This window comes from Drosophila subpulchrella, chromosome 3L (assembly GCF_014743375.2).
Source record: "Drosophila subpulchrella strain 33 F10 #4 breed RU33 chromosome 3L, RU_Dsub_v1.1 Primary Assembly, whole genome shotgun sequence".
Lineage (NCBI taxonomy): Eukaryota > Metazoa > Arthropoda > Insecta > Diptera > Drosophilidae > Drosophila > Drosophila subpulchrella.
The window spans coordinates 14,362,143-14,382,380 of record NC_050612.1 but is presented as its reverse complement, the minus strand read 5'-3'; the positions used below and the strand labels follow the sequence as shown (position 1 = coordinate 14,382,380).

Below are 20,238 nucleotides of genomic sequence, written 5' to 3'. Positions count from 1 at the left end.
AGCATTTATCGGCTGTTTTATAGAAAATGTTAATTTTATTTAATACCTACTACGCAGCGTTAATAACGTTTTTCTTGAATTATATTTTAAGATCATTTAGCGTTAAAATTGTTACAATTTGACGACAGTTCTTGCTTTGCTTTTTCGTTGCGATGGTGTTGAACAAACCGATAAACGAAGGCAGCTTATAGTAAAGGAAATAAAGAGGTAAAGTTGGCGCTGGGCCGACCGCCCTGCTGATGGATGGAGGATTCTCGGGGAAATGGATTTGCGTTCTTAATTCGCTGCTGGTGTGAACAGGAATCCTCAAATTGTAGCCGTGTTCTGTTCTGTTGTCAAAAGGGCTTTAATACGCAACGAATTCGATAGTAAAAATCTGTGGAGCGGCAGCGGTAGGCAGCGCAATTGTTCACATTGTGGTTTCCGTTGTTGGGTTGGTGGTGCAGATCTTCATCAGCAGGATGGTCTATGCCTTGGTCTCGACGGCCGGCGCCGTTTCCACCTTTGTCGCCGCCCCAGCTGACGCCTTCTTGCCCTTACCCTTGCCCTTCACGGGACCCAAAGGCTGCGTGAGAAGCGTCTAGAAAGGAAAGATTTCACTTAGTAACGAGCGTGACATCATTCTGTAAAGTGTTACACACCTTCAGCTCCTCCTGCGCAATGCTGTACTCGCTCACGTAGCTCTCCGCCTCGAATGGGATGCCGGTAACCAAGTTGACGCCGTTGGGCATAAGCAGAACCGTGTGCTTAAACTGCGCCACAACCTCGGCTGTAATTCAAGGAAATAGTTGGTTTATTTACTTATTTTTATGATGTCAGTGATGTTTACAAAACTTAAGCTGACAAAGGTACTTATATTACTAGCTGTCAGGGTCATCGACTACACAAATATGAAGCAAAATTTGATATGACGTTCAGATTTACGTATAATCTTTAACGACCATGATAGGGACAATAAGTGATTATGAAAAAAGGTTGTTAATTAAATGGATTTGTGGCAGTGGCATGTTCAGACAGAGGCCATACTGGGGCAACTGCTGAAGACGTCAAAGCTTGGGGTTTGTTCTAGCAAAATGTCTGGCCGTTCTTAGCACCCGAAGGTGTACCAAATCCGGAATTAAGTTTTGCCAATGGAGTATTACAAATAATACTTTGTATCACACTTACATGGCTTCTCGTACAGCACCTGGAAGGGCTCAATCATCTTGTGCGAGACGCACTCGACGACTCCCATGCGGGCCTTGGTCTCCTCCTCGAAGCTGCGGATGTTGAATGGCATGTTTCCGTACTTAGTTTTCACCTCTGCCAGCAGAGCACGGGAGGCCTTCAGCTTGAGCATGTAGTTCTCCTCAGACTTCTTGTAGATGGAGACCTTGGTGTCCTTTTCCCGTCCCTACAACGAATACAAATGGCTTAGCAATTGTGTTTCTAGCCCCAATGAACAAAGGTTTAGCTTCTTTTTAGCGTTCTCAGATCTCATAATCTCACAATCTCCGGACAACAGATAGCCAGACCTTGGTGTTTGCACGTGCCGGGATTCAACAACATAAACCCGCCGAGCGTACAAGACTCTCTCGCAACAAACACCGCACTCCAGCCAAGTCAGCCTCAAGCGCTGGTTTTTAATCATTGAACAAAGAGTTGAAAATATAGGTATTTTTGATAGATTACTAACCACTCCTTCGCCGCTGCTGACGATGACATCGATGGCATAAACCTCGTACGTTTCGAAGGTGCACTTCTCATGCTCCTTTCGCTGCGCCTCGCTAGGATTCTGTATGATTGTCTTTTCGCCATCAATTTTGAACTGCTTCAGCTCGTGACTGAGCATGCCCTCGATGGGCTTGCACTTGTACGACTCGCTGATTTGTTGCACGGCATCGGTGAGGGAGTAGTTCTGTAAGTGTATTGAAAACATATCAATTAGTATTGGAGCTTAATCGTTATATTATTTTAACTGTAACTTATTAATACAAAGAGGTCTACGTGGACTGCATCTAGCAAAGATAAGGAATAACAATTCCTTGAATTGGAAAATCTTAATCACCTATCATAGCATTAGATAGATAACGCAAAAATAATAAATACCTATCAGAATTCGCTATGCGATTGTGGACAATATTAAAGACCGAACATTTCTGAAATGTAAACTTGTTCAGTTCACGAAATCGACACTGTTTTTCTCTGCAGGCGTTGAGCTGTACTGAGCTATGAGTTGAGCAACAGCCAATCCGTTGCCTGCAGATTACATTTCTAGCAGATTATATTTTACAGATGTGGACAACTTTAAAGACCGAACACGTCTCTGGTATAACCTTGTTCAGTTCACGAAATTGACACGTTTTCTATCCGCAGGCGTTGAGCTGAAGTGTGCTAGGGTTTGAGCAGCACTCAATCCGTTGCCTGCAGAAGAAGTAACCATGTGGACAACTGGCAAGGAGCCTACAGTCCTAAATAATAGACTAGGGCAATTACCAGCTGGCACAGCTGATCTCTGCAAGTGTTGAGATGTTCCGTCGCTGGAGAATGGCGTCAGACAATCCGTTTCTTGCAAGGATTACTAGATATTAAGGCAAACTCACATTGGCGCCAGTCTTGAGCAGACGCAAGGCAGCCTGAACAGCCCAGTAGGCAGCGAGGATAACATCGGCCTGGCGACCACTGATCTTCTGATCCGGTCCAGCGCCCACAACAATTGTGTGAGCTGCCACGGCAATGAAACCATCAATGTGGGCACCCAGGTCGCTGTAGATAGGAAAAGAAAAGAGATTAGAGACGAAACAAGCTTACTAAGGGGTATAACTCACATTTTGACAACATCGCCTGCCTTTAGCGTATAGTCGTTATCGTTTTTAGCTGGCGAGAAGTGGCAGACACAGTTGTTAACGGACAGACAGGTGGGGAAGGCAATGCCCTTCTTCAGGTCCTTCTCCTTTTTGTATACCTTACGGGGAAAAAGAGGGAAGATTGTATTAGTATTGTTGTTCCTTAGGCAACAAATCTTTGGTAGCGACTGGAGTGTCCTCAGATCTCATAATCTGTAAATCCTTGGGGCCCAATGGCAAGCACACAAGCCCTGCACGTGGGGTATGTTAATCCCCGCGTGTGCCTGGCGACCACGAGGTGGTCTCCAGCCCAAACAGCACATGGCCCACCATCGGGGTACCCTCAAAGGTGTAATTCTTAATCATTGGACAAAGGATCGGGATATCAAGACCACCAGGTGGCCACTTACTTTGCCGGTCTCCTCGGTGAGCTGATTGTCGCCCTGGGTGCAGATCTCCCGCACAGAGGCATCCACCACGCAGAGTCCAATTACCGCCTTGAGGGTTTCTAAAATTAAACGAGCAGACAGAGTCCAGAAATAGGCGGTTTTAGCAACGCGTGGCGAAAAAGGGAAAGCGGCATTTTGTCAATTGTGTAAGCGCCACGTAGCAGCGCCTCCTGGAGTCGGAATTGCTTTGCCCTGCGCCGATTACGGGCTCTGGATACTCACTGTTGACGATCTCGCCGGCCAACTTGTACTTGGTCACCACCAGATCCTCGGCGATGGTCTTCTCGGGCTCCTTTTCCACGTCCGCCATAGTGCACTCGACTCTAATAATTTTAAAATGGCGACTTTAATGAAAATGCGACCGACTATGAAACACGAGGTACGGATAGTGTTGCCACTGGCCAGGCGATGCCGACTAATCGATAGTATCGAAAGTTCGAGTGGCGTGGCCAGTCTGCCCGCCCTTTTTAACAGTCACGAGCCTTGGCAACCCTAGGGCACGGGGCGGAAAACTTGAATTGTCTATAGAATCCAAGATTACTAGGTTTATTCTTTTAAAAGGTATTTTAAAATGTTCAAAAAGATAATATTATATATAATAACTAAAAATGGTAAGCACTTTTAAAACAAATAGATTTCATACAAAAAAATGTTTAAGAGACATAAATTAAACATATAGAAAGTATATTTTAGTATTTTTTCTGTGCTTTATCTTTGGTCACATTGCAATGTATCGATAAAATCATATCGATGGTCAAATCACCTCTATATGCCAGTCATCTTTTAAAAAAAATTCGCATTTAAAGCCAATAATAACATTTGTCAGTCTCTGTGCACTGCGGCATCCCATCCTGCAGCAAGTAAATCTCCGAAAGAAAAAACATTTATTGTCGCCATGTCCGTGCGTGTGATCAATGACGAGGCCCATTTCCAAGCGGAACTCACCCAAGCGGGCGTCCGTCTTGTGGTTGTGGACTTCACGGCCAGCTGGTGCGGTCCTTGCCAGCGGATCGCGCCCATCTTCGAGATGTTCCCCAACAAGTATCCAAAGGCTATTTTCCTGAAGGTCGATGTGGACAAGTGCCAGGACACGGCCGCCGGCCAGGGCGTTTCGGCCATGCCCACGTTCATCTTCTACAGAAACAGAACCAAGATCGACCGCATCCAGGGAGCGGACGTCAACGGTCTGGAGGCCAAGATCCAGGAGCACATCGGCACCGGCGGCGGCGAGGAGGCGGGCGAGGACTATGGCCAGGGATTGGTAGGGTAGTCCAAGATCTAAAGCTTTCCAAGCTAATCTTTGTTCCTCCCAAACAGATGGAGCTGAACACCTTTATTTCGAAGCAGGAGTGCGAGTGCCTCAACGAAGCCGATGACCACAATTTAAAGCACGCACTGGCCTCCGCCGGTGGCTACCTGCAGTCCGACTGCGACGAGCAGCTGATCCTGTCCATCACCTTCAACCAGGCGGTCAAGATTCACTCGCTGAAGTTCAAGGCACCTTCTCAACTGGGACCCAAGGACGTCAAGCTGTTCATCAACCAGCCACGGACCATTGACTTTGACATGGCCGAGTCCATGACCAGTGTGCAGGATCTGAGGTGGCTATTAACTTACTCTTAACACATTTTCTGTACTCATGCTGCTAACCCACTTTGCAGCCTGGCCGAGAAGGAGCTGGAGAACGGAGTGCCTGTGAATCTGCGTTATGTCAAGTTCCAAAACGTCCAGAACATTCAGATCTTCGTGAAGAACAACCAATCGGGTGGCGATGTGACGCAGATCGACTATATCGGCTTCATCGGCTCGCCCATCATGACCACCAAGATGAACGACTTCAAGCGAGTGGCCGGCAAGAAGGGCGAGAGCCACTAGGTTACCCACTTGGATTCCATTGAAAATTTCACGGTTTTCCCAATGACTTCCCGGAACTTCTCTTCAACTTTCGACTTACAACTAAGCAATGTACAACAAATGCATAAAGAATCATACAAAAAAGGTTCAACAATCGCTAGCAGGTAATTTGAATATCCACTTGTTTTAAAGGCTGCTCTGATGCGAGTCCAGTTCCTTGGTGAGCATTTGCCAGGCACGTTCCGCCTGTTTCTGGGTGAAATCGTGATCCCACTGCGAGCTGAAGATGACATGCGACTTGGCCACGATCTCCGTGTTGGGCACCTGACTGGCCAACCGCTTCTTGGCCTCCTCCTCGCTAAGGTTATTGCGTTCGATAATTCTCCGCACAGCCTCCTCCGGTGGCACAATCATGGACCACACCTCATGGCAATTGGTCTCCCATCCTGCTCGCAGGAGTACAGCCGCCTCTAGGACTACCACACGGGGCACCTCGGCCTGGGAACGCAGAGTATCCAACCGCCTATTCACCTCCGCAATGAGTTCCGGCCAGACAATCCCGTTGAGTGCCTGCAGCTCCTTGGGATCGGCAAAAACCAGAGGACCCAGCTTGGTGCGATCGATGCGACCGTCTGCGGCAACAATTCCCTTTCCGAAATGCTGAATAATTCGCTCGTAGCACACCTGACCCGGCTCATACACATCGTGGGCAACCTTATCGCAGTCGATTACGTAGGCGCCCATGTTGCCCAATCTTTCGGCCATCTTGCTTTTGCCGGACGCAATCCCCCCAGTCAGTCCGATGATGTGGGGACGCGCCGGGAGCTGTGGGCGATGCTCGGGTTTCCGCCAGCGGGATCCTAGCAGATCAATACGCGTGTTACTCGAGCTGACCTTGGTCTCGTGGATGCCATCATGCACGTTGCTCTCTACAATGTCTATCACAAAGATCTCCAGCTCCGGCAGCTGCTTGGCGTTGCGTATCTCGTTAACCTTCTGACCTCCTCGCAGTGTCTCCGCACTGACCACAATCATGTCCAAGTCGGGATCCACTTGCGTGGGTCCGAAGGGATCGTCGATGGGCACAATCTCGTATTGGAGCGTACTATCTATGTCCATTAAAAACTCCCTTAGCCGGGCAATACGCTCTTCCACGGGCAGAATCAAGTCCGGCAGCGTCTTTCCTGCAGACAGCGATAGCAAAGCCCATTAAGATAAGAATCTTTTCTGCCGAATCATCCAGTGCTTACCCTTCGTCATGGCGGCGGTCGTTACGCCCACAACCAGACGTTTGCAGGTGCGCAGCACCGCCTGGGTGAGGAATATCTTGTGGCCCAGATGTATGCGATCGAAGGTTCCACCAAGGACGACCGAGGGATACATCTTCGGACCCTGCGTAGCATCCTGCTGAGCACTCAAATCCGAGGTGGCCGAGTCCTCCAGGAAGATGGTGGGTTTGCTGATGTTGAGATCCGCCCGGAGACGGTCGCAAAGCTCCGGATGATGTGCATCCGAGAAGATCAGATCTACGGGTTGGCACAACTTCAAGGATCCACTGGCTCCTGGTCGAAGGGGCGAGACAAGGACCCGCAGATCCAACTGGTTGCCCACATAGCTGCTGCTGTTCGCGTAGAGCTGCGAGATTAGACGGCCCCAAACCGGAGGCGGCGGAATTGGTGACGTCGTGGACGTTGACCCCGCCACATTTAAGTGGATGTACAGTGCGTTCACGTACTTCTCGATGGCGCGCAGGGATTTGCCCAGGTGCTTAATGTTGGACACCACCAGGAGACCTGTGGATGAGGCCATTCTGCTCGGGTTACTAGTATTAATTAAGTTCTAGCTCAACAGTTGCATCAACATAACAAGAAAAGGGTTGCCAGGCGCATTCATAATTATCGATAGTCAGCTACTGATAAGGTTTTAAAATACCGTTACAATAAAGGCGCCGTCCAAACTAGGTGGTTGCTGTTATCGAGTCGAAAGTTAAAAGACTTGGTTTTTATTACATAAACTTGAGGCCCTGTTTTTGTGGTTTTTTGGAGTAATGGTGTTCACTAGTTTTTCTTAAATGGGTTTTGCCTAGGAAACTACAGGTGGTCGCAAGTAAAGTTTTTTATATTTCGTTCGTATTTTAATTATTTTTTATCGTTGGAAAGAGAAGCACTAGAAATTTTTTCGCCTCGGCTCAGCCTTTTATTTTATTATGTCGTCTGAAATTTAAGAAAGCTTTACTATAACTTTGTTTTAAAATTAAATATTTTTTATAAACAGTCAATCGATAAGTGAGTGTACGCACTGTGTGGTGGGTGACACCGCTAGCCTATCGCATTGTCGTGAGAAAAAGTAAAGACGGTATTAAAAGTATATTTCCGCGGTGACCGTGCTTGACGATTCACCGCGAGTTGGCATCCCCAAACGAAGAATATGGTGCGAAAAGAGAATCCGCAGTCGGAAGAAACACGAGGGAAGGAATCGTCATTATTTTCGAAAGCAGACATTTCGTTTTAAAATTCGTTCGAAATTTATAGGCGATTTGCAAGCGAGTAATCCCCAATCGTAATGTTCAGTTGGCCAGCAAATCGCAGCGCGAAAAGGCCAAGAAAAGACTGTTCCCGAGTGCGTTAGTGTGCGTGTGTCGGTGTCGCAGTCGGTGTGTGAAGCAAGAAGCAGAGAAAGAGAGTGTGTGGAGTGGAGTTAGGGAGTCCAGGGAGAGAGAGAGTGAGAGCAAAGAGCGTGCTGAAGGACGTGTGGGCAGAGCGGAGGAGGATCTGCAGGATCTGCGAGGATCGCCGATGACCATTAGCTAACTGGGTGGCCCACACCTCCACCCATCCCCTTCAAAATTCCACCGCAAGTCCCCGGCCGGAGCATCGCCATGCCCGTTTCGATGGCCGTGTGCGAAACGGCGAATGTGGTCAATGCCGCTCTGCGGGAATCCCTGGGCGGCAACTCCGCGGGCTCCTCCGCCGACCAGGCCAAAGCCGGCGAGGACTCGTCCGGCAACCTGCAGAACCACCTGGTGGCCAATGCCAAGCGCATCCTGATGGCCAAAATCGAGTACGAGGAGGTGCCCAACTACAACGAATCGGTGCTGGATAACCTCAAGTCCAAGTATATTGTCATCAAGCCAGGCAATGCAGGCGCCATCAATGGTTTTGGTGGCAAAAACAGCTCGGGCAAAATTGTGGGCGCAAATGGACATGGTGAGTAAGGGGCAGGGGGGGGGGAATACATCCAAAAAGTTGCCTGCAAACGCAAAAGTGGCTTTTCTTCTTCGTCTCCGCCTTCGTCTGTGTTTCTTCTTTGTGTGGCAGTTTTGCGCAATTTTCCATGTGCTATCTCTATATATGTATGTATATGCTGTGCATATGTACATACATACATATCCTCCTGTTTGTTTTTGCCCGATCTTTTGGGAATATCCCTCCACAAATCACGTGTGTTGTTTTTCCGCAAAGATTTTTTTTCATACTGCTCTGCCTGCAATTTGCGGGCAGCGCTGTCGGCGTCGGCAGAGCAGCATACCTGTACTTTTTAGGCGCTCGTGTGTCTCTGTGTGCGTGTGTGACGGCGCTTGGGTGGTGTACGTGTCGTGTAAACAGAATGCAAAGGAATACGCGGAAAAGCAAAACAAGTACAACGCCGCAAAGAGTGAGCTGGAAAGGCAGCAACAACAACGCCCCATCTTAAACTTCTGATTCACAGAAGTTGTGGCGGAAAAAAACGTGCTGCCTTTCCAGCGGCAAAAAGCAAAAAGAAAAAAAAATAGAAAAGCACGAGGGCTCCCCTCTCTAGTTCCGTCTCTTTTCCCCACACACATGGCCAGCACCAGCGGTACTTTTATTGGCTTTGTTTTTTTTTATTTTTAATGCGGTAAATGCGTCGCAATCTGCTTGTGTGTGATAAAAAGAGCGCAAACAAAGGCGAGAATGCAAAAGTGATTCACACGGTGTAGGAAGTGCAGACACAAAGCCAAGTAGCAGGAGATGCTTCAAGATGTTCTTTTTCTTTTTGGCCTGGTCAATGCCTTGAACACGGTTACAAAGACATAAAAGGGGAGAAGAGTGCTTACAACAACCACTGTTAGGTCGCGCCAAAAATTCAGTTGGCAACACTGTGCTGCCCCAACCCCTTGAGTCGGAGCGGGACAACTATGTCTTCGCTGCGTCTGCTTCTTTACTTTTCGTCTCGTTCACTCGCTTGCTGTTATCAGCACTAATTTTCTTCTGCTAATCGTTGTCTCGCTCACACGCTCGCTGTTATCAAACGCACTGCAGTGTTGTGTAATATCTGAAATATGTGTACCTATATTATGATGTTGAGTACCTACATATCTTTTATCTTGCAAATGTTATGAATGATTAAGATACTTTATCTGGATAGGGGAAAACTGCTACTGTAGGGCATTTGTATCTTAAAGACATAATTAAAATTGATAATACTAAATCATATTGAGCTTAATTTTAAATAATACAAATAAATTTGTTTTGTTTCAAATTTAATTTGTTTTCCACAAAGCTAAAACGAGACTACAAAGAAGTTTTCATACAATTTTAAAACAATTTATTTTTCCCAGAATCATTTTTAAGTTGGCGTTAGCTATTGCTCTCAATTTTTTTCCAACTAAATGATAGGATTTAATTTTTGGAATATTTTTGTACTTGGGTACAAAACGCGACCGCCCTACCCAACACTAAGCACAGGTGACGGTGGGAGTGTGTGCTATTGTGTGTCAGCAGTTTCCACAGCGAGCACAGCTCGTTTTATTTTTATTTTGGCAGCACGGTGCGCAGGCAGCAAGCAAGTGATTAATCTGACAAAGGCATTCGATCCACTAAATGCATTATGACTGTGATATTGGTGGACGGGCTCACCCTGTGGCTGCTTTTCAAACTGCTCCTGTTGCCCTGCTGCCAGCTCCTTTGGCACGTGCTTAAACTGGCTACCATCCTCTTTCCCCTTGCAGACAATAATGGAGCTCGCAAGTCAACGGAGCACCCCAACAATCAGTCGCATCACAACAACCACAACAATCATCCGCATCCCACTAACAATCCCAATGAGCTGCCCAAACCGAAGAGAGTCCTATATCCACGGGAGAACATACGCATCGGCTGGAAGCAGTCGGAGCGCAAATGGCAGGTGGGCTCGGGCATGATCAACGTGGGCAACACCTGCTACCTCAACTCCACGCTCCAGGCGCTCCTGCACATCCCCGCACTGGCCAATTGGCTCGTTTCGGAGCAGGCGCATCTGGAGAACTGCAATGTGGCCGAATCCGGTGGCTGCATCGTCTGCGCCATGGCCAAGACCCTGCAGGCCACACAAAGCAATCAATCGGCCGTCAGACCCTTCCTCATCTACTCGAAGCTGAAGCAGATCTGCAAGCACATGGTTGTCGGACGGCAGGAGGATGCGCACGAGTTTCTGCGCTTCCTCGTCGAGGCCATGGAGCGAGCATATCTGATGCGTTTCCGCAATTACAAAGAGCTGGACCAGCTGGTGAAGGAGACCACACCGCTGGGGCAGATTTTCGGCGGATACTTGCGTAGCGAGGTCCGCTGTCTGAGTTGCAACCACGTGTCCATCACGTTCCAGCACTTTCAGGATCTGTTGCTTGACATCCGCAAGGCCGACTCTTTGGAGGATGCCTTCGAGGGACACTTCTCTCGCGAGCGGCTCGAGGATATGGGATACAAGTGCGAGGGCTGCAAGAAGAAGGTATGTGTTTCCTGGCCTCCATTGTTCACATCGTTTTTAACAAGCACTATCTCTTTTAGGTCTCTGCAACTAAGCAGTTCTCCTTGGAGCGGGCCCCAATAACGCTTTGTATCCAGCTTAAGCGCTTCTCCATGATCGGCAACAAACTGACCAAGCAGATATCCTTTAAGCCACGCATCGATCTGAGCAAATACGCTGCCCGTTCGCCAGCAGCCCAAGCTCAGCCACTCACCTACCGCCTGGTCTCGATGGTCACCCATCTGGGAGTCTCCCAGCACTGCGGTCACTATACGGCCATTGGCTCTACGGATTCGGGTAGCTATTATAACTTCGACGACAGCTACGTGCGGCCCATTGCAATGCATAGTGTCTGCAACACAAATGCCTATATTATGTTCTACGAACTTGACCTGTCACAGGCTGCCAGTCCGGCGGCTAACAGGCCTAATGGAGTGCGTTTGACCAACGGACACAGCCCGCTGCCAGTGCCGGCAGCGACTGTGTCCTCTCCCTCGCCAACCCGTTTCATCGGTCCCCAGCTGCCGCCCGGCGGAATTAACGGCTACAGCAATGGCAATGCCCAGAAGACGGGTATCCAATTCAAGCAGCACCACCAGCAAAGTCAGCAGAACGGTCTCCAGCTGGGGACCGGAAAGTTTCAGGAATCTGCGAAGCCTTCACTGGCTGGCACACTCGCTAAAGGCGATGCTACTCCAGCTCCCACTGCAAATGGTAACAAAAGTTCCTCCACCAGCAGCAACAGCAGCAACCACAAATCAATGAACCAGCAACAATATCTGCCAATCTCCTCGGAGGATGAAGACAGCGAAGAGGAGATGAAGCCCAGGCCAACGACAGCCCAGCTGCCGAGCATGCCCAAGATGACGGAGGATCACACGGAGAAGCCAAAGTCCCCAATGAAGGTCCAAGTAAAGACTCCCGTCAAAACGCCACTGAAAAGTCTAGTGCCCTACGAATCCGCCTCCGAGGAGGAGGAGACGCCACTGCCCAATCCCCGCAAGCGTCGAAGTGGATCCGACTCTAGCGAGTCGGAGCAGGAGTCTGGACAGACCAATGGTCACAGCAAGACCAACGGCCACACCAACGGCTCCGCCTCGTCATCGGTTCACGTTAACAACAGCAAACAAAAGACTGATGCCATAGACGAGATATTCAAGAGCCTGAAAAAGTCGACCGAAAGTGAGGACGACGACGATGAGGAGGAGGAACCTAGCATTCAGCTAACCAATGGCTGGCACCCACAGAAGCAATCGCAGTCACAAAGCAGAGCACCGCCCTCGCCAAAGACGCCACCCTCGCCTGCAGTTATCAAATCGAAGACGGGTATCTGGAAAGTTACCCGAAACGATGACGTTCAAGCAATCGACGACGACGATGATGATGACGATGAGGAGGAGGAAGCGCCGCCAGCCAAAATCCAGACGCCCAGCAAGACGCATCGCAATCCGTTCGCCAGTAGCAAAGCCTCCACAGAGTCACCGACAACGCCAGGCGCCAAGCGCCAGAAGTTGCTTAACGGCAGCGCGGTCAAGTCTCACCAACAGCCAAGGGTCGGTAATGGATACCAGAGCGAGGCCACCTCCAATGGAAGCACCATTAACGAGCTGCTGAAGCAATCGCATCGTGGATACGGCTCCTCGGTGCTCAGTTGGAATGGCAAGCCCGCGGAGCTTGAGAAAGAGGTAAGTTCAGGGAGAAGTTTCGAACGTACTGCTTTCTCGGCATTTTATCTATTGACACGTGTCTCTGTACTTAACTTTATATAGTGGAAATTTTTCGTAAGGGGTTTGGTCCAAAAAGAACGTTGGGATTTCAATAAGATTAAAATTAATTTTAAATTAACATCTTATTTTTATCGCAACTACTTTTGCGCCTTTAACTAAAATTTCGATCTTTGTCTGGTTATTTGGTCTTCTTTACTTTCTTTACTTTTGATCTTTGTTGTTCGCTTAGTTGCTGCATGAAATGCAATTGGATTGTGTTGATTTACTAAACGAACTTGTTTGTAATTTGCATTTGTTTCCACATTATCCCCATTCATTTAGCCTTTTGAGTTGGTTTGTGCTAAACGGATAGCTGGTCACGGCAGTTTGGATGGCAGCGATATCGTCGAGAGCTCGGCAGCAGTCAACGCGGCCAGCGGCAGTGACAGTAACGACGTGGTCGTAATTGCAGTAGCGGTATCAGACGCAGGCGAGGCTCTTTCTTATCCCCCACAAAGCACACACAATACAAACAGTACGATTACCCCGAATAGTCTGTGATTGCGTTGACGGTGTCCGTTCCCCAACCGGACGGACTCCCCAATGCGGCCCCCGTTCGCTAAGCGTTAAGAGTGTATAGAGAGAGTGTTGCAAAAGTCATTGCGGAAGGGGATTGTGACTAACTGCACCAGAGCCTAGGTAATTCACCCGATGACTCCGCATCCGTGGCCCGTGCAATGAAGCTTATGATTTGACTGCTGGCCGGCACGTTCTTTCTTTCCCTTCCCCGCCTGATACGCCATAAATTCAACCGTGCCGTTACCGTTTTGCCTGATAACCTGTCAACCGTGAACCGTAAACCGTAAGCCACTCACCCATTTCGAATACAATATGCATCCCAGTGTTCTTTCGTGAGCGTACCTCATCTGCATAAGCTTCATTACCAAGCGCATGTCAGCCCTCCCATTAACATGGTGCAAACTCCATTCTAATTGTTGAATATTTTGTTTTCTGCAGCTACTGGTGGATGCGAGAGAGCAGCGGCAGCGGGACCTCGATGACGACGAAGAAAACGAGATGGATCGCGGCAGGCAGCGCAAGGTAAAGTCTGGATCGGCCAAGGGAAACAATAGCAGCAGCAGCAATGCCAGCAACAGCACGCCCGGCTACAATCCATTCCAGGAGTACGAGGGCCAGAAGCGCTGGAACAAGAACGGCGGAGGAGGTGGCGGATTTCCGCGCTTCTACAATCAAAACTTTCGCCAAAACTACCAGCAGCGCAACAAGTTCAAGTTCAACCGCTTTGGCGGACCAGGCAGCACCAAGTTCCAGCGCCAGGCCCTCCAGCGTCACATGGCCGCCGGCGGTGGCTTTAACCGGCGACAGCCATCGGCACAGCAGCAGCAGCAATCCTAACTGGATGCGGATTGGCGAGGATCAGAGGGAGGAGACGTCGAAGCGACTGCGGCGTGTGCATTTGTTATTGGATTTCAATTTCGCATGAGTTTTGTAAACGTTTTTTAACTGCTGATGAACATATTAGAAGTAGGAGTAGTAGGCGTAGGACTGTAAGCTATAAGCTAGAGCGTAACTGTTGCCCCCAGAATCATCCCGAATCCCTACCCCATCACGGCCCCATTAGCACCTAAGCCTATCGATAAGTATGAGAAAAGAATGCGAGATTGTTTTTTGGCATTTTTTATTGTGTTTGGCAGGATTACGTTTAAATACATTGGAGCGGTAGCCTTGCGTCTGCGTGGATATAAGGTTACCGCTCTAAGGCCGCCACGCTCTAAATGTTTCATTTTTAAAAAATGTTACCCCCAAAAAAGCCTAACAGCTGCGCATAATGGAAATAAAGCAACCCAATATTTTAAGACTAATTCTAGAAACCAAGCAAGTAAAGTTTGTACATAGATTTCAAGAATAGACCTAGACCCATGAAAAATCGAGTGTAATTTTAGCGGCGCCCCCCTTTTATTTATAGAGCATAACCGAACAGCGGCGAGCAGCGATATTGCCAATGTTAATAACCCAAAAAAATAAAGCATGTTGGATGTATATGTACTATGAATATGGCCGAGAATTATGTGCGCAGGCGAGAGAAAATGTACCGGCGTATTAGCAAAATTATTGTACAAGCCAGGAATTAAACAGTTTATTTGATCAACTAGAGTAATAGTAAATAAACCGTAAAACAAACTATGCTAAAAGCTAAACTTAGTCGGCGTTGCGCTTCCGCCGCAGCTCCTTCTTGTTGACCATCCGGCCCTTTCGGTACTTGGTCTGGTTGGCCTTTCCGTACTTGAGCTGCTTCCGCTGGTGCTTGGGAACGCTCTTGATGGTGTTATTGCGGTCCCGCTTGGCCTTCTTCAGGTTGTTCTTCTTGTCGAGCCGTTCCTTCTGCTTGAACGCCTTGCTCTGGTGCATTTTCTTCAGTGTCTTGGTCTTCATCAGGCGGTCGAGGTCTTTTTTGCTCTTGATTTCTGGCTGGGATGTGGTGTTGGCCTTCTTGTTCTTGGGCTGCTCCTCCTCCTCTTCCGTTTTGGCTTTGCGTTTGCGGGCATTGGGATCGAAGTCCATGCCGGGTATCCTGTTGGGCTGGGCGGACTCGTCCTCCTCGCTTTGGGCCTCCTGCTCCTCTGGCTCACTCTCCTCCGCCGTGTTGGCTCCCAACATGTTGCGCTTGGCTGCCAGATCATTGGTGGTCAGCTCCACGATCTTCACCTGCACTTCGTCATCTTCGTAGGTCTCTTCCTGCTGCTGCTTCTCCTCGGCCTTGTCCTCCTCGGTGAGTTCGCGCAGGGGCTCGAAGGACTTCTTCAGGTGATTGAAGCCATCTTTAACCTCCTGGCGAATGCGTTTGCGCTCATTCTTGAGGTTCCTCTCCAGCTCCGCCTTGGCTCGTGATCGCCGTTCATTTTTCCTCTTGCGGAAGCCACTTAGGAACTCTCTGCGGGATTTGAATGGAAAATTTAATACCTTTAGGTGTTTATTTGTTGCTTCTTACTCACACCCGCTTCTTGTTGTCGAAAACAACTTCGGTTTTCTTCTTGGGAGCCTTCTTCCTGGTCATTTTGTTTAATTTCCAATTTTTGTTTACGTTTTTCAAAAACGTGCGAGTGCCAGCGTTGCCAGATCGTGATTCCAACAAAGCCAGTGCTGTTGTTCTGACTTTTTAATAGCTATTTATAGCTTTAAACAAAAAATACATTATAGCTTAAAACCAGCAAAGATTTTTAAATCAATGTACACTCCACTTAAAAAAGTTTAAATACCTAGTTGAGATTGAGTACAACTTCAATCAGCTGTGTTTATTTTTAAACTTTTCAAATCGCTTTTCGTATGTATATCACATGATTATATGTTCAAGTTCAACAAGTTCTTCTAAAGAAGCATTAACATTACACAATTGTAAGACTAAATCTAGGGAACTTCGTACAACTCTACAGTCTACAACTAAGCTAAATACAATTAACGATATATTCTGTTGCCATATGTATCTGGTATGTGTTTCGTAACTGATATTGTTTGTATCATAAATTCAATGAGTTTCCATTATTCGTTCGCTCCCCACTCACTCGTCGTCAAATTCCAGGACGAAGAGCTTTTTGCGTCGGAACGAGGAAGTGTCGAGGACTTTGGCGGAAGACAAAGCGGAGCAGGGACTTTCAAAATCGTGCACCTGGACGAACCTGCCCAGTGAATCCACACTGAAAAAGGGATAAGGTTATAAGCTAGCCTTTGGTTTAGCCAACAAGGACACTCACTTATTCTTCAGCAAATCCATTCGAGATTTGCCCTGGTTGGTGTTCAGTGGCGTGGAATTCATTACATGGGGGGTTCCCTGATTGGACAGGTCCAGTACGTCGTCGCCGGAAAGGAAATCGGAGGCATAACAGTCGCGATTGGCAATGGGTGTGGATCCAACCAGCTGCATCTCCACCCGGGGCACTGGAGGCACTCCTTTGGACGAAGGCGAGGTGGGAATAATGTTGATCTTGGGCTGTGAGGGAGCTATGGGCTTGCATAGATGCAGAACCTCCAGGAAGTACAGGAGATAACGAATGGCGGCCGTTTTCCAATTGCACATTCTACCCCAGACGGCGCGACGAGACCGCCTCAAACTTCGCGACTAAAAGGTATTTACAGATTAAAAATGATCTTAAAGGTGCACCGACGATCCCTTACCAGCATACTGAGGTTCATCAGCGACTTGCGCTTCTGTTGCAGGTGCTGCAGCTTGGGATGTGAGAGTAGTTGATCCGCTGTGGGTCTCTGTGCTGGATCAGGCATCATCATGGACTTGATCACCGACTGCAGCTCCAGGGATATTTCTGTGGCGAGAAAGACACAGTTAAATGGTGATCTAATTAGTAACCCATTGGGAACTCACTGTTTATGAACTCCTCGGGCAGTATGCCATGTCTTAGTTCGTGCCAAAGTGGCCCGTTCGAGGGAAGATCCATGTAGCAGGCCAGCTCCAGCATGGCGATGCCCAGGCTGAAGATATCCGCCGCCTTGGAGAAGTGACCCTGCAGGATCTCGGGTGCCATGTACCTGGAGTCTCCCTCCGTGGCATGGTGGTTATTGGCCCTGTCCACATCGATTACCAGGCCAAAGTCCGCCAGCTTGCATGTCTCGTCATCCTCGCCGATCAGCACGTTGTCCAACTTGATGTCCAGATGGATGAGATTCCGGTCGTGCAGCGACTTCAGGCCCCTCAGCAGATCCAGCAGGATGTGCCAGATGCGCTCCTCGGGAATCCTTTGGCAGCGCAGCAAGTACTGTTCCAGGCTCTCGCGGCACAGCTCCATTTGCATGTACAGCCGGTCGTACTGCTCCCAGGCGCGGATGAACCGAATGCAGTTCTCGTGACCGGAGAACTCCTCATACCGCCGCACCTCCTCCAGTCTCTCGGCGCGGTACTGTTCGCCGCGGAAGAGCTGCTTGGAGATCTTCACGGCGTACAGCCGTCCATCGGTGCGATCGCGCACCTGGAAGACCTCACCAAAGGATCCCTCTCCCAGTTTGGCCAGCCGCTCAAAGCAGCTCTCGAAGTGCGACAGCGACAGGGTGCTAAGCTCCGCTTGGACCGGGGACGATGGCAGAGTGCTGGCATCCGGACATCCCGCATCCCGGAAGGAGATGGCGTGGGCGATCTGGGAACTGTTGGCGCTGCACGAGCCCAGCGATTGGCTCCGGTTCAGGTTGTTGTTGTCCACGGCGACGTAGCCGCGCGCCTTGTACTTGGGCGGCCGGAAGCGATTGCTGTTCTCGCCATTGGACTGTTTGTGCCTGTGCTTGTCGTCGTGCAATTCCGGGAGCGGCAAGCGGTGGTGATGTTTTTCCATTTTCAATTCTTCCCCAGACGCCGCGACCAGATCGTCTTGTTTAGTATGCTCTGTATACGTGATTGTTGGCTATTATCGATTAATACTCAAGTTAAGTTAATAGTTAAGTTAATGCAAGTTCTTTTACCGGTGAAATTGAAATAAATGAATTTGTTTGCTTTCCACCAAACAGCTGGTCCACAGGGTGACTAGGGCGCTGTTGCAGAACTGGTACATAGGGTGAAGCCTAAGTCTAGGGTTGTCAACGTCTTTAAGAACCGTTAAATTCAAATTTGAAAATACGGTCTTTCTAAAAGTACTCAAAAGACAATAAGAGTCGACCAAAAAGTTAGTCGGTTATAGTTCCTAGTTAAAAAGATCCTTAAGGAAGCAAGTGGCAAATTGTTTGATTAACGTATATAAAAAGAACATATCAATGTGGGCAAAAATTTTCTGTCACTTACTTATTATTTGGAGGCGCCACTGATTTCACTACCGCTGAATTGAACTGGGTTGCTTATGTACATTAATATAAAACTTAACGATTTTTAATAAATGAAATCGTCAAGTAATCGAGACAAACGATCTTATTTACGATATAGTTCAAATCTTCCACTGAATACCGCCCAAAAAGGTAGATTTTTGGTATTTTAAACCGGATTATTTGGTATTCATTTTTTAGGTAATTGGTATATTTTAACGGTCCAGCTGCGGCCGCACTGAGTTTATTAACAAAATAAAAAACAACAAATTTATTAGTAAAATGGTTAGCAGAAACATAGAAAGGTAAATATTACTCCGAGCGACGTTGATGCAGTGTGGATTACGCAACGAGCTGAACCTGGGTGCAGCCATATTCCAGATCTCAAAGTGCCCTTTTCTGGTTATGCAATTTACCAGGCGGCTTCTTTATTTATCTCCCCGCACAATGGCTTCTGGCCGTTTGGAGCTTAATCTCGACCTTAACCTTGGATTCCACATCCAGATAACCGCGATTGATTTATATATTGTCGCTCTCATTTTGCAGCACAAGTAAGGTGCCCACTTTCCATGTCATCCGCGAGGTATACGACAGTTCCAATGCCCACGAAAGATTCGAGGCAGAACTGGACAAGGCGCTAGAGGCCAAGGTGGACTTCATCATCATAGAGCCACCGCGCTTGGGCGACGAAACTGGTGAGCTCTTGGAAACAGCTCCTTTATACGATTATTTCTTGTAAATTCTATATTTTTTAAGCTAGATTTTGGTAAATCTTTTATTTTTTCATATTTTTTAACCATAAAACATCCTGGAAATTTGTATACGATCCGATCAAAAGTGACTGACAATAGCATAAAGTAGTATACATTGAATACATGTATTCAGTTAAAAGATTTGATCATTATATCTGATAAACATATTTTCAAATATTCATATTTTTAGAATTTAAAATTGAATTATATTTAAATTAACCACACGTTTTTGTAATTACAGGTCGATGGATTTGGGTGGGTAACTGCCTGCACAAGACAGCGGTGGCCACTGGAGTGGTTTCCCTGGTGGCCAGCCTGCTCTGGCGGGATCGCCCCATCATTGCAGCCCCCGCTTGCGCCCTCTCGCTCTTTTGCACCGGCCTCTACACGGTGTCCTGGAACTACGATCCTTGTTGTCAATATCAGGTCTGAATATTTACACCTCCTACATTCTAGACAAACCATTTTATATTCGGCATATTACCAGGTGGAAAACAACGACACCGTGTTGGAGAAACTCCCACTGACAGATGTATCCTCGCCTGTGATCTTGGGCTACTCGCCCAACTCCAAAACCAAATACTTGCATCGCGGCGTGTCCCTGCTCTCGGCCGCCCTGTGCTCCTGGCAAATTTGGAGGTCCTTCAAGTAAAGGCTGTGTAGGAACCCTTAAAATGGGCAGCTGCTGGATTGGGTCAACCCCGTGCGGAAACGTAATATCCCATAAGTTTAGTTTAGGCACATAAGCGAATGCATTTCTTTTAGATTTTCGAATGATTTTAACTCAATGTCTTGTCTTTCGTCAACTTTTAAAATGGTTCCAAGTCCCAAGCCACGTCTCTGTCCAGTGTCCAATCAATTGTTTTTGCGGCTGCCACCTGGACTGGCTAGCATGCTCATAACTTATTACGGTTCCCAGGCCTAAGTTAGTCTTAAGGGAGGAGCAGCCTCGGCACTGTAAATTAAGCAAAGCCAACTTCTGTGTATAAAGCGAAACCCATTTATGATTGTTATTAGAGTCTAGTTGAAGATATCAGAATGCGAAAGGCAAATAAACGCGATGCGAATGTTACTCCGGGCTTTAAAGTCAATCCTA

At 48.0% G+C, this 20,238-nt stretch overlaps 7 protein-coding genes across 9 annotated transcripts; 3 read left to right on the top strand and 4 right to left on the bottom strand.

Moving 5' to 3' along the window:
• Positions 1 to 15: 15 nt before the first annotated feature.
• Positions 16 to 3,673, bottom strand: LOC119555717 (proliferation-associated protein 2G4). Its single transcript, XM_037867405.1, has 8 exons — positions 3,497 to 3,673; positions 3,236 to 3,333; positions 2,808 to 2,944; positions 2,583 to 2,745; positions 1,676 to 1,897; positions 1,168 to 1,393; positions 642 to 769; positions 16 to 580 (listed from the first exon to the last, which is right to left on the bottom strand). Exons 1-8 carry the CDS (start codon positions 3,582 to 3,584, stop codon positions 467 to 469), a joined length of 1,176 nt encoding a protein of 391 aa, XP_037723333.1. The 5' UTR covers positions 3,585 to 3,673; the 3' UTR covers positions 16 to 466.
• Positions 3,674 to 4,015: 342 nt separating this feature from the next.
• On the top strand, positions 4,016 to 5,288 carry LOC119554147 (thioredoxin-like protein 1). The gene is made up of 3 exons (XM_037864923.1): positions 4,016 to 4,535; positions 4,592 to 4,875; positions 4,936 to 5,288. The coding sequence occupies exons 1-3, from the start codon at positions 4,170 to 4,172 to the stop codon at positions 5,147 to 5,149; spliced, it is 864 nt and encodes a 287-aa protein (XP_037720851.1). The 5' UTR covers positions 4,016 to 4,169; the 3' UTR covers positions 5,150 to 5,288.
• LOC119554146 (bifunctional coenzyme A synthase) lies at positions 5,193 to 7,003 on the bottom strand. Its single transcript, XM_037864922.1, has 2 exons — positions 6,379 to 7,003; positions 5,193 to 6,312 (listed from the first exon to the last, which is right to left on the bottom strand). Exons 1-2 carry the CDS (start codon positions 6,935 to 6,937, stop codon positions 5,315 to 5,317), a joined length of 1,557 nt encoding a protein of 518 aa, XP_037720850.1. The 5' UTR covers positions 6,938 to 7,003; the 3' UTR covers positions 5,193 to 5,314.
• A 551-nt stretch (positions 7,004 to 7,554) lies between these two features.
• LOC119552891 (ubiquitin carboxyl-terminal hydrolase 36) lies at positions 7,555 to 14,779 on the top strand. 3 transcript variants are annotated; one of them, XM_037862805.1, is made up of 4 exons: positions 7,555 to 8,334; positions 10,098 to 10,852; positions 10,912 to 12,555; positions 12,919 to 13,268. In XM_037862805.1, the coding sequence occupies exons 1-4, from the start codon at positions 8,007 to 8,009 to the stop codon at positions 13,135 to 13,137; spliced, it is 2,946 nt and encodes a 981-aa protein (XP_037718733.1). In that variant the 5' UTR covers positions 7,555 to 8,006; the 3' UTR covers positions 13,138 to 13,268. The 3 variants fall into 3 exon arrangements, with proteins under 3 accessions (XP_037718733.1, XP_037718732.1, XP_037718734.1); XM_037862804.1 differs by lacking the exon at positions 12,919 to 13,268 and adding an exon at positions 13,594 to 14,779 and having other exon boundaries at positions 7,557 to 8,334; XM_037862806.1 differs by lacking the exons at positions 7,555 to 8,334; positions 12,919 to 13,268 and adding exons at positions 8,935 to 8,965; positions 13,594 to 14,779.
• LOC119552892 (nucleolar protein 12) lies at positions 14,707 to 15,716 on the bottom strand. The gene is made up of 2 exons (XM_037862807.1): positions 15,591 to 15,716; positions 14,707 to 15,529 (listed from the first exon to the last, which is right to left on the bottom strand). Exons 1-2 carry the CDS (start codon positions 15,650 to 15,652, stop codon positions 14,797 to 14,799), a joined length of 795 nt encoding a protein of 264 aa, XP_037718735.1. The 5' UTR covers positions 15,653 to 15,716; the 3' UTR covers positions 14,707 to 14,796.
• Positions 15,717 to 15,880: 164 nt separating this feature from the next.
• On the bottom strand, positions 15,881 to 18,123 carry LOC119555009 (membrane-associated tyrosine- and threonine-specific cdc2-inhibitory kinase). The gene is made up of 5 exons (XM_037866152.1): positions 18,058 to 18,123; positions 16,973 to 17,999; positions 16,768 to 16,913; positions 16,347 to 16,711; positions 15,881 to 16,289 (listed from the first exon to the last, which is right to left on the bottom strand). Exons 2-5 carry the CDS (start codon positions 17,928 to 17,930, stop codon positions 16,154 to 16,156), a joined length of 1,605 nt encoding a protein of 534 aa, XP_037722080.1. The 5' UTR covers positions 17,931 to 17,999; positions 18,058 to 18,123; the 3' UTR covers positions 15,881 to 16,153.
• Positions 18,124 to 18,599: 476 nt separating this feature from the next.
• Positions 18,600 to 20,214, top strand: LOC119553754 (transmembrane protein 11 homolog, mitochondrial). Its single transcript, XM_037864357.1, has 4 exons — positions 18,600 to 18,695; positions 18,937 to 19,085; positions 19,384 to 19,568; positions 19,630 to 20,214. Exons 1-4 carry the CDS (start codon positions 18,673 to 18,675, stop codon positions 19,792 to 19,794), a joined length of 522 nt encoding a protein of 173 aa, XP_037720285.1. The 5' UTR covers positions 18,600 to 18,672; the 3' UTR covers positions 19,795 to 20,214.
• Positions 20,215 to 20,238: the final 24 nt, after the last annotated feature.

Coding starts and splice junctions, on each gene's coding strand:
- LOC119555717 (XM_037867405.1), bottom strand. CDS start 3,584: ATGGCGGACGTGGAAAAGGAGCCCGAGAAGACCATCGCCGAGGATCTG. Junction 1,394..1,675: donor TCAGCAGCGGCGAAGGAGTG/GTTAGTAATCTA, acceptor TATTCGTTGTAG/GGACGGGAAAAGGACACCAA. Junction 581..641: donor TTGCGCAGGAGGAGCTGAAG/GTGTGTAACACT, acceptor TTTCCTTTCTAG/ACGCTTCTCACGCAGCCTTT.
- LOC119554147 (XM_037864923.1), top strand. CDS start 4,170: ATGTCCGTGCGTGTGATCAATGACGAGGCCCATTTCCAAGCGGAACTC. Junction 4,536..4,591: donor AGGACTATGGCCAGGGATTG/GTAGGGTAGTCC, acceptor CCTCCCAAACAG/ATGGAGCTGAACACCTTTAT. Junction 4,876..4,935: donor ACCAGTGTGCAGGATCTGAG/GTGGCTATTAAC, acceptor CCCACTTTGCAG/CCTGGCCGAGAAGGAGCTGG.
- LOC119554146 (XM_037864922.1), bottom strand. CDS start 6,937: ATGGCCTCATCCACAGGTCTCCTGGTGGTGTCCAACATTAAGCACCTG. Junction 6,313..6,378: donor GACCGCCGCCATGACGAAGG/GTAAGCACTGGA, acceptor CGCTGTCTGCAG/GAAAGACGCTGCCGGACTTG.
- LOC119552891 (XM_037862804.1), top strand. CDS start 8,007: ATGCCCGTTTCGATGGCCGTGTGCGAAACGGCGAATGTGGTCAATGCC. Junction 8,335..10,097: donor TGTGGGCGCAAATGGACATG/GTGAGTAAGGGG, acceptor TTCCCCTTGCAG/ACAATAATGGAGCTCGCAAG. Junction 10,853..10,911: donor GCGAGGGCTGCAAGAAGAAG/GTATGTGTTTCC, acceptor TATCTCTTTTAG/GTCTCTGCAACTAAGCAGTT.
- LOC119552892 (XM_037862807.1), bottom strand. CDS start 15,652: ATGACCAGGAAGAAGGCTCCCAAGAAGAAAACCGAAGTTGTTTTCGAC. Junction 15,530..15,590: donor TTCGACAACAAGAAGCGGGT/GTGAGTAAGAAG, acceptor CAAATCCCGCAG/AGAGTTCCTAAGTGGCTTCC.
- LOC119555009 (XM_037866152.1), bottom strand. CDS start 17,930: ATGGAAAAACATCACCACCGCTTGCCGCTCCCGGAATTGCACGACGAC. Junction 16,914..16,972: donor GCCCGAGGAGTTCATAAACA/GTGAGTTCCCAA, acceptor TTCTCGCCACAG/AAATATCCCTGGAGCTGCAG. Junction 16,712..16,767: donor TGATGAACCTCAGTATGCTG/GTAAGGGATCGT, acceptor AATACCTTTTAG/TCGCGAAGTTTGAGGCGGTC.
- LOC119553754 (XM_037864357.1), top strand. CDS start 18,673: ATGGTTAGCAGAAACATAGAAAG. Junction 19,086..19,383: donor GCGCTTGGGCGACGAAACTG/GTGAGCTCTTGG, acceptor TTGTAATTACAG/GTCGATGGATTTGGGTGGGT. Junction 19,569..19,629: donor ATCCTTGTTGTCAATATCAG/GTCTGAATATTT, acceptor GCATATTACCAG/GTGGAAAACAACGACACCGT.